The following is an 11,314-nucleotide window of genomic DNA, read 5'->3' as shown; positions in this document are numbered from 1 at the left end:
CCTCATATGTATATATACATGTAATTAGTATTGAATATACACATTGAATAAATACAATGATCATCATCTTCTTCTCTCCTATCTCTCTCTCATACGATTAGATCATTCTGCATTTCTACTTCTTCTTCTTAACTTGATAATCCTAAACTGTATATCACAGAATACAACATGGTATCAGAGCTTTGAGATTACATACGATTCAAAGCCTCATTTGTTACTCAAGAAATTGAAACTAGAAAAATTCTTTGCTTCCGCTAAACTACCTCTCTTCACTTCTTAAATCAAATCTTGAGAAAGAAACAATGGGTACTACTAACACCCAGGCCAATGCTTCAGGCCAATACTTCACTACAAAATGGTTCGTCATCTGATCAAAATACTTCCGGCTATTCTGGAGATGGTACTATGAATAGATCTGGTAATTCTGGGAATTATATGAGTCAAGGACCTGGAATTGATTACAACCATTCTCTCTTTCTTGCTTCAATTGATGTCAGTGGAATACAGATTATTACTTTCCAGTTGACAGGTATAGAAAACTATTCCTTATGGCTTAGATCTATGAAATTGCATTAAGGGGTAGAAATAAACCTTGGATGGTAGATGGAACATGTCTTAAAGATAATTATTCAGAAACTATGTGGGAGCATTGGGAAAGGGTAAATGCAATAGTATTGTCATGGATCATGAATTCTGTAGCCAAGAACTTGCTTGGTGGTATAATGTATGCATCTGTCGCACATATGCTATGAGCTGAGTTACAAGAAAGATTCAGTAAAGTTGATGGATCTAGGACATTTAACCTTCACAAATAAATAGCAACAATGACTCAAGGAAATGCAACTAAATTTGTTTACTTTTCAAGGCTTAAGGAATTATGGAAAGAATTTGAGGCTTTTGTACCTGCACCTGCTTGCAACTATGAAAAATCAAGAGAATTCATATTGCATTTACAGAAGTTGAAACTATTTCAATTCTTGAAGGGCCTAAATGACACCTACAGTCAAGCTAGAAGCCAAATCTTGATGACTAATCCTTTACCAACTGTCAATCAAGCTTACTCAATGGTTGTGAGTGATGAAAGTCAAAAGAATGTGGCTGCTAATGCTGGATTATAAGGCACTCATCCTATGACAGGATCAGGAAATTTTGAAGGTGTTATATACTCCAAGAGTCATGGGAATAATGGATACCATGGAGGTAATAATGGGTACCATGGAGGTGCTTCTAATTCTGGTCATCAGGGTGGACAGTCTAAGTTCAAGAGGAACTTGAATCTGTTTTGTGAAATCTATAAAATCAAGGGTCATACCAAAGAAACCTGCTACAAAGTGGTAGGCTATCCTCAAGAGTTCAGGAGCAAGAAGAGGAGGTTTGATGGTCCAGGAGGACACAATGCTGCTTATCATGTTACATCTGAAGAGGCTATTGGTCAAACTGCAGGAGAGTTCAAATATGGGCTAAACACTAGTATGTACAACTCTGCAAGAGGGACACTAGTGGTTCAAGTGGAAATCAACAGGCACAAGTGAAAATAATGTTCCATTTACAAAGGAACAAAATGAGAAAATTCTCAGTCTGTTGAACCAGAATAACTCAGCTACTACAGAAATGCACTTTGCCAATGTAGTTGGCTTGGATGGTACATGTGATGAAAGTGATGACAAAAATTACACTGAGCACACTTTCACTAAGCTTAAACCAGCAATAATCAGTTGGCATTATGTGCCAATAACAGTGCTGAATGGATAGTGGACACTTAGGCCACTAACCATATGACTGCTGATATTAACTTACTTAACAAAGATACTTTGGTCAAATCTGCTTGTCCAAAAAGAATATATCTCCCTAATGAGATGTATCAATGGTCACACACAGAGGGTGAAGCATCATTTCTTCTAGAAGCACAATCTCTAATGTGTTTCTCCTACCACAATTCAAGTTCAATTTGATATCAGTCTCACAATTAACTAGAGAATTAAAGTGTTTTGCATCATTTTTCTCTAACTTTTGTCCTTTTCAGGATCTCTTCACTGGGAGGGTGAAGAAGATTAGTAAAGTAATCAATGGACTATACTTGCCGATGAATAGAGTCACAAAGGATAGAAGAAGTATTTGTGTGGCAGTGCAGTCTACAAATTCTCAACAATATGATTTCTTTGAATATTTCAATATGGCATAAAAGATTAGGACACAACTCAGTTTCAGTCCTCAAAAGGATTTTACCTACTAGTATATAGACTATTAAAGAACCAGTTACTAAGTGCATAATCTGTCCATGTGCCAAACATAGTATAAAGAGTTCAAAATACTTTGCTTTAATTCATGTTGATTTTTGGGGACCATACAGGGTTCCTACATATGATGGAAATAAGTACTTTCTCACAATAGTAGATGATTGTTCAAGATTTACTTAGATCTTTTTACTTAAGGAAAAATCTAATGTTTACTATGCATTACAACATTTCTTTATATATGTACAGAATCAATTTGACAAAACTATTAAAATAATAAGGACAAACAATGGAATTGAGTTTATTAATTCCACATGTAACAATATGTTCGAGAAACTAGGAATGATTCATCAAATTACCTGTGTATATACTCCACAACAAAATAGAGTGGTAGAAAGAAAACATAGACACATTCTAGAAGTGACAAGAGCTATTAGATTACAAGCATTTATACCACTTGAATTCTGGGGTCACTGTGTCATTAAGCTGTATACTTGATAAATAGGTTACCTACTCAAGTTCTTAATGGTGTTTCACCCTATCTAAAGTTGCATAAAAGAAAACCATCACTAAATCATTTGAAAGTTCAGGGATGTCTGTGTTTTGCTAAAGATGTGAATCAACATCATAAGATGATGTCAAGGTAAAAAATTGCTATACATATGGGCTATTCTGAAGTTCAAAAAGGTTATGTACTCTATCACATATCTAACAAATCTTTCTTTGTAAATAGGGTGTGATATTCAGGGAAGAGGTGTTCCCTTTTCAAAAGGGAAAAGGGCTTGATTTACCCCTCTACTTTGGGAAATAGTTCATAGTTACCCCCCGTTATATTATCAGCCCATTTAAGCCCCTACCGTTACAATAGTTGCACTATTTACCCCTATATTTGACCTATGTCCACTGTGGCCAATGGCTTTTTAAATAAATGCCATGGTGGAAATTCACTACCCAACCTCAACTTTATTAAACCCGTAACCCGACCCATTTCTCCACTAAATATAAGCAATCCAACCCGTTTACTAACCTAATAGGGTCATTTGTTTTCAATCGTTTGAGAGGGTTGGATGACGGTGACTTAGGTCAAAAAAAATATATCGCAGTTTCGTGTTGAAAAATCTTCAAAGGTACAACATTTTTCTTTGATTAAACCTTGATTTCGTTTACTTTTAACATTTTTCCGTCTTTATTTGACTTAGTGGTTTCTATTTTGTATTGTTTGTTGAAGTAGTGTTAGGGTTTCTGTTTTAGTTTTTATGAAGAAGTATCTGTTAGCTTAGGGTTATGTGTGTGTTATTACTTTACTATCATGTGACTGTTGTGAAGACATAGTTGGGTGTATTGTTATTGTATCTAGTTTAGGAATTCATGAGTTTTGAAGGGGTTTAGGGTTTTTTGTTCAGTTTGTTTTGGGGCAAAGGGGTTTAGGTTTCACGATATCTCTGTTTTAGGGAAAAAGGGTTTAGGGTTTGATTTGTATTTGACTCAGTTTGGGGAAAAGAAATTCTGTTGGTGCTTTTGTTGGTGTTTGTTGTATATGTTTTGGGGAAAAGGGATAGAATTTTTTTGTCAGCATTGAGGGTACATGGACCCCAAATTGACAATTTGTGCTTTTAAAATGGTGGACAAGAAACACTTTGTTGGATTCCTTATTGTTCATTTTTAATGTGGTCCCCCCATTCTTAGTTTTTTGATTTTTTTACTCATTTTTTTTTTGTACATTTCTGCTCCATGTGACTGCCCTTATTGCTCTTTACTTGTTTTGCTGGTTGGGAGGGGTTAGTTGGTGGTTGTATGTTGTTATTAAATAATGTGGTCCCACATAATGTCACTTTTCACTTCTTAATATTATATTACTTGTTTTATATTGTAGGGATGGTTAATGTGGCCCTGTTATTCCGTCATGGAGGTGAATGGATTACTCACCCAGAAATTAAGTACTCAAGAAAGCTGGTGCACACTTGGAAAGAGTATGATTCTGATCTTCTATCTCACATAGACATAGTAGATGAATTTATCTCCAAGTTAGGATATGTTGGTGTTCAACAGTTGGTAATGTGTGGTCTTTCTGGTAGATATTATGAAGTAGAAGGTGATGTTGGTATTAAAACTTTGTTGGCATTGGTGTCTGACCAGTTTAATGTTATTAATGTCTTTGTTGTGGATGAAAATGAAATAGGATTTACTATTCTTAATATTCTTGACCACCTAGAGTCAAACACAACCACTACTAAAATTGTTCAGGCTGTTTCTAATTGTAGTTCAGATGAAAATGAAGATGGATATAATTCTAAGGAGTTAGAGTCACTTCTTTTACAAAAAAAAAAATAGGGAAATTTCTGAAAAGTTGAATGATTATAAGGAACTGCATAAAGGCATGACCTTCAAAGATATTCATGAAGCTAGAAAAGTCATAAACTTGTATTCCTTAGCCAGTTGTAGGGGTTTAAGGCCAAAAAAAAAAAGTGACACTAAAAGGCTTAGATATGTTTGTGAACTTGGGTGTCCTTTTGTTTGTCTGATTTCAAAGGGTAAATATAGTCATGGGGTTAGCATCAAAACACTAGATCCAAAGCATAAGTGTAACCCGGCTTATGATAGCATAAGGGTTGACTACCATACAATAGCACAATATTTTAAGAACAAACTCCAGGAGAATCCAAAAATTATGGTTAAGGAGATGAGGAAAGGGCTTGATGATACATTCAACATCAATGTTAGTCATTTAAAATGTAAGAGGGCCAAGAGGATGATTTTGGAGAGTCTTGATGGTAGTTTTTTTTTTTATGAGTATAACAAACTAGAGGCATATGCAAATGAATTAAGGCTAAGCAATCCAGGAAGTGATGTGGTCATTAACATATCAAATGATGCAGTTGAGGAAGGGAAAATAAGGTTCTCAAGGATGTATGTTTGTTTTGATGCTTTGAAGAAGGGTTTTAAGAGTGGATTGAGACCCTTTATTGGCCTGGATGGAACATTCTTAAAAGGAAAAGTCAAAGGTCAGCTCTTAGTTGCTGCTGCTCTAGATACAACAAGACATTTTTATCCCATAGCTTGGGCTATTGTGGATAAAGAAACAAAGGTCACCTGGAGCTGGTTCTTGACATTGCTAGAAAAGTCTTTAGACCTCAAGAAAGGTGAAGGTATCACATTCATGTCAGACATGCAGAAGGTTAGTTAATCTTGGTCTTTTTTGCTTAATCTTAGTTCTTTGATACACTTATTTCCTTTTGATTGCTTGCAAATATAGCACTGTTGGTTTATTTACAACATACCCTTTTGCTAATTCATAGATTCTCATGTTCTTATATAGTGACTTATGTACTTGGTTATGTATGTTAGCTCAAACCTTGATTCTGGTTTTAGTAGTGGTGTAGGATTTTTTTTTTTTTTTTACTTTAAAGATTGCTGATTACAGTACTGAGAAAGACACTTTTTTTCTAATTTCATTTACTAATACGCTTACCTATTTTTGATAGATTGTATAAATAAGTCCTTTTATTGGAAGGTAGTGTAGTAGTTTGTTATTCATGTTTGGATGTCCTATTCCGTTTCATTTTAGCTTAAGTCCCTCTGTTTTAATAACTTTTATCTTTCAATTGGCTAAGTGGAATTAATACATGCATTTCTATGTAGTTGTAGTGGTACAATTACATTATGTTACATCTATTTAATAACTTCATCTTCTCAAATCTGTTACTTTTTCTGCTTTGATTCCTTATTGATATGTAGTTGTAGTTGTACTATTACATTATGTTACAACTATGTACAACATGTCTGAATCTAAAGATGAAAACTCTGAGCTTGTCTAGCCTTAGTCCTTTGTTGATATGTCTGTTAAAATTACATTATGTTACAACTATGTAACTTTTAACTTCCTGAAAGGTGTGGCTTTTAACTATGCACATATACTTCCTGAAAGGTGTGGCTTTTAACTTCTGTCTGTTAAGATTGTTGTTGGTTGTTTAAATTTTGTTAACTCATATACGGGGATTGATTGAGGCATTGTTGAATATTCTGCCAGAAGCACACCATAGATATTGTGTGAGGCACATAGAGGCTAATTGGTGCAAGAGATGAGGTCTTTGGGGAGTTGAAGAACCACCTTTGGTGGTGTTCATGGTGTACTTACAAAGAAGAGGTTCAAGACCATTTGAGTATGATGGGGAAGGAAAATAAAGAAGCTGGTGAGGACTTGTTGAATAGGTACCCAGCTGAGTCATGGTGCAGGGCATACTTTGACTCAGTGTGCAAGAATTGGCAAGTGGAGAACAATCTTGTAGAGTCATTCAATAACTGGGTGATGAATGCTAGGTTCAAGCCCATTATAAAGATGTTGGAGGAGAAAGAGTTAAGGTGATGACTATTTTGGGTGATCATGAATCTGAAGTGATAAACTAGACAAGAGAATTCAGTCATCAAACCATGCTCTTGTATAACCAATTTCTAAAGATTGCACAAAAGTGTACTGTTTACTTCAATAGGGATGATGCATATGAGGTGTCTCATAGTGTTGATAGGCATAGGGTGAACATAGAACTGAAAAGATGCATTTGCAGGACATGGGACCTCACTGGGATCCCATGCCCTCATGCTATAAGGTCCCTACTGTACAGGAAGATAAACCCTTTGACTCATATTCACTGGTAGTACTCCAAAGAAGCTGCTCTCCTAACTTATTCACATAAGTTACAACCAGTAAGAGGAGAAATTTTTTGGAAAATAGAACCAGCCCATGCAATGGAGCCTCCAAATTTAGTTAAGTTGGCTGGAAGGCAAAAAATTAAGAGAGTTAGAGAAAAAAATGAATGTGTGAATAGACAAGGAGTGTGGTCTGAATCTAGAAAGGGTAGGGTGATGACTTGTTCTACATGTGGAGAGCCTGGCCACAATGCAAGGAGGTGTCAAAAGGTAAGAGACTTAACTTTATTATGCTCTACTTCATCACTTCATTAATTATTAACTATTAACTTGCATTTTCACTAATTTGACAAGTAACTAAAAGAAAGCAATCAAAGGGTGGAAGGAAGACAAAGGAGAGGACTAGATCCTTGATTGATGAAGAAGGTCTGGCTAGAAGTCCACCTGTTGTAGGGCTCATACTTGAGGAAGAGCTTCAATTGATAACATCCCATCCTACTCAAACAAGTCAAGCAAGAAATAGTGCAACACCACTTCCAAGTCAGGCCAGCAGCAGTACAAGTCAATAAAGATTTATGCCAACACCATCAGTGGCAAGGCAGCACCCATCAACAATGCTTTTACTGCTGAACCAAACTTTGATTTTCCATCAAGTGATGAAGCAGATCCACCTCTAATGCTAATGAGTATTTTAAAGGCCAAGACTAGATTCCTAAGGCAGATGCATATTGGAGAAGCAACTGGAACAAGGTGTATTGGTTTTATTGGTGATGCTAGTGGTATTAGTAAGCCAACAAACCTTCCATTCTAACTAAGGGGGCTGACATGGCAAGGAAACACTACTGTAACTGGAAACACGCTTCAGAAAATGGCCCAGTTGAAAACAAGGAAGGGGAATGGCAAGGAGCAGATTTGAAGTTGTTAACTTGTGACGGTTTTTTGGGTTTAATATGATGTAATTACTGCATCTGACAGTACTGTAACTATTTAGGTGTTTGTTTGGCTGTTGAAACTTGCAAGTGGATGTCATGTTATCACTTTGGTTGTGACAGTTTTTGGGGTTATAATGTGGCATCCCCTTGTCAATGTAACTACACTTTGACAGTTTTTTTGGCAGTTTTATGTTAAGTTAATGTTAAGGTATGATGTTTGGTAGTTTATATCTTGAGTTAATGTTGGCAGATAATTTATCTAGGTGGAATTGGATTTGATTGACACTTTCTGCTTGACTTATGCTCTCTTGGCTCCTGCATTTTTGTTTGGATTCTAGTTTTTGTGTATCCAAACTGTGGTACAACTGTTTTATGAACTTTAAAATTTTTGGACTCTTATAAGGCTCAATATCATGCTGCAGCTGAGAGAATGTAAATCTCAGGATCATAAAGTAATTTTCAGAAGGTGGTTCTTGGGAGTTAGTAATTAATCATAAAGTTCTAATCTTTGGTGTTTCTGGACATTTTCAGAAGGTGATTCTTGAAAAAAACTGCATTTTTTTCAGTATTGAAAAGGAAAGTAGTAGTTTTTTGGTTACTATTTTGGGATTATAATGAGGACTGGTAGAAGAAATGAGCTACATTTTAGCAAAATCTACTCATTTAAATGTGGGAAAACATCAGTTTTAAGTGATGATCATTCACAAATTGGAGGACCTGGATTTTCTAAAGTTGTATATTGCAATGAACCAGATAGTTTTGAGTCTGGTATTAGAGAATATAATGGGAATTATGTTAGTACAACAAAATATACAGCTGCAACATTCTTGCCAAAGTCATTATTTGAGCAGTTTAGAAGAGTAGCTATTTTCTACTTTCTTGTTACTGGTATATTGTCTTTTACACCATTGGCTCCTTATTCTATTGTTAGTGCTATTCTTCCTCTTATAGTTGTTATTGGAGCAACAATGGTTAAAGAGGGTATTGAAGACTGGCGTAGAAAACAACAGGTATTTCACTTTCTTTCAGTTTTCTTTTAGCTAATAATAGTTGCTAGAAAAATGTTTTTGATGGTGTTTTGTGGCTGCTTAGAAAGGATTTCAGTGATATAATATTGTTACTGGACTATGTGTATGAATAGTCTGAGTGATTCTTGAAATCCAGTTGTCTAATATTAGAGTTCTGTTGCGTTACTATAAGTGGAAGACCATATAGCTAGGAAAACTAATTGGATTATGCATATGGTGATTCATTTGAGATTTTTCCAATATAGCAAAGTAACCAAACTGAATTGGATTGGGTACATGGTAACTTTTTGTTTCAACAAAAATTGGACAAATTACAACAACAATTTATCCAAAGGAGAGCATTACATTACATACATCCAAACAAAGACATTTAAAACCACTTCGTGATAGGATTTTTCAAGTTACACCAAAAACATTTTTCAAGTTACACCAATAACATAAATACTAGTCTCGTAAGGTCAATCACTTCATCATTGGAGCTGTAATGACACCCACAAAAAGTGCCAACGAAACCATAATTATCATCCACATCTTTGTTACTTTTTCTTCCAAAGTTGACACTTTAATCACTTGATCGACTTATAGACTCCCATTTAGTTACTTCTTTCCTCAAATTGTCCATTTCAACCTTAACAACATCCAATGCAACCACTAACTCTCTGACTTCAGTGAATGGAGTATCCGAAAATACTTCATCTTCCCATTTCCAATAACCACAAGAATTAATCTGTCCAAGAAATTAAAATTAAATTAACACCTAAATAATGCACTTTACTAATCAAAATATGAATAACAACAATAACTAACCTTTGGCTTAGGACACTTAAAGAACTTCCTTCCAGGGTTTGAAGGAGTTTTTGAAGTTAAATGGCTAGCTATCAAACCACAATGGCACTTCAGCTGTGACGAGGAGCTATTTTCCGACATTTTTCAAGACACAAACAGTGCAAGAGAGGAGAGAAGAATAGAAGAGAGGAAAAAACCCTAGCTTTTGATATTGAAGAAGAAGGCATCATTTTGGTCTTTTAATTTTAGGATTCATTTAATTAAATTGCAGACATGGCCTCTTATGTGGCATTTTAATGGGACGCGGTAGACAAGCCTGGCCCAATCCATTGGCCACGGTGGACAAACGTAAAAAATAGGGGTAAATAGTGCAGCTATTGTAACAGTAGGGGCTTAAATGGGCTGATAGTATAACGGGGGTAAATATGAACTATTTCCCAAAGTAGAGGGGTAAATCAGGCCCTTTTCCCTTTTCAAAATCATCATACCAGTGCATCACCAATATTCATAGATACAAGACCAAATACAGATGATATACAGAATTGGAATCCAATGGCTATGCAACAAAACCGACCAAACAAGTCAAAATGCTGAAAATGAGCAAGTGTCACAACAACATGAAATGCAAGAACACATACCAGACTCAACCGACACAATACCAGACCAAGTTCTCAGACCAAATGCAAACACACAGACTCAACAACAACAAACACAGATTCAGCAACAGCAGGTTCCTCAGTAGTCTTCAGTTCCAACTAGACAGTCTTCTAGAGGAACCAAACCTCCAGTTTGGATGAAAGATTTTATCTCATTACATATCCATCATGATGTACCCTATTCATTAGATCAGTTCATCACTTATGAACACATTTCAGACCAATGCAAAGACTATATTGCTACAGTATCAACTACTACTGAACGAAGAAACTACCTAGAAGCTGTGAAAGATCCCAAATGGATTCAAGATATGAAAGAAGAAATTCAAGCACTTGAAAGCAACAACACCTGGAAAGTGGTCACTCTACCAGAAGGAAAGAGTACTATAGGGCGTAAGTGGATATACAAGATAAAGTACAAGTCAAATGGAGATATAGAAAGGTACAAGGCAAGACTTGTTGCAAAAGGATACAGCCAAAAACAAGACATAGATTATCAGGAAACACTCTCACCAGTGGTGAAAATGGTTACTATGAGAAGTGTTTTATCCTTAGCTACTGCTTACAAATGGCATATACATAAAATGGATGTATATAATGCCTTCTTACAAGGTGATTTGCATGATGAAATATACATGGACATGCCACAAGGATTCACCAATCGGGGGAGAAGCCAAAAAAGACAGTTTGTAGATTGGTCAAATCCTTGTATGGACTCAAACAAGCACCTAGACAATGGAATGCAAAATTGTCTGAGGCACTGATCAGTTTCAAATTCAAGCAATCATTGTATGATCATTCATTATTCATCAGAAAAGCAGGACATGAAACTACTATTGTCTTGGTTTATGTGGATGACATGCTGATAACAGGAACCAGTTGGACTTGATACAAGAAACAAAGACAGCATTGCAGGAAACCTTCAAAATGAAGGACCTTGGAGAACTTAAGTACTTTCTAGGCATAGAATTTGCAAGATCAGGACAAGGTATAGTCATGCGTCAAAGAAAATATGAATTAGAACTCATATTCGA

At 35.7% G+C, this 11,314-nt stretch overlaps 1 protein-coding gene across 1 annotated transcript; it reads left to right on the top strand.

Annotated features, from left to right (window-relative positions):
* Positions 1-4,902: 4,902 nt before the first annotated feature.
* Positions 4,903-7,689, top strand: LOC132062331 (uncharacterized). Its single transcript, XM_059454918.1, has 4 exons — positions 4,903-5,409; positions 6,295-6,593; positions 6,722-6,883; positions 7,470-7,689. Exons 1-4 carry the CDS (start codon positions 4,903-4,905, stop codon positions 7,687-7,689), a joined length of 1,188 nt encoding a protein of 395 aa, XP_059310901.1.
* Positions 7,690-11,314: the final 3,625 nt, after the last annotated feature.

Source organism: Lycium ferocissimum, chromosome 7 (genome assembly GCF_029784015.1).
Source record: "Lycium ferocissimum isolate CSIRO_LF1 chromosome 7, AGI_CSIRO_Lferr_CH_V1, whole genome shotgun sequence".
Classification (NCBI taxonomy): Eukaryota; Viridiplantae; Streptophyta; class Magnoliopsida; order Solanales; family Solanaceae; genus Lycium; species Lycium ferocissimum.
This window is presented reverse-complemented; position numbering and strand designations above follow the sequence as displayed.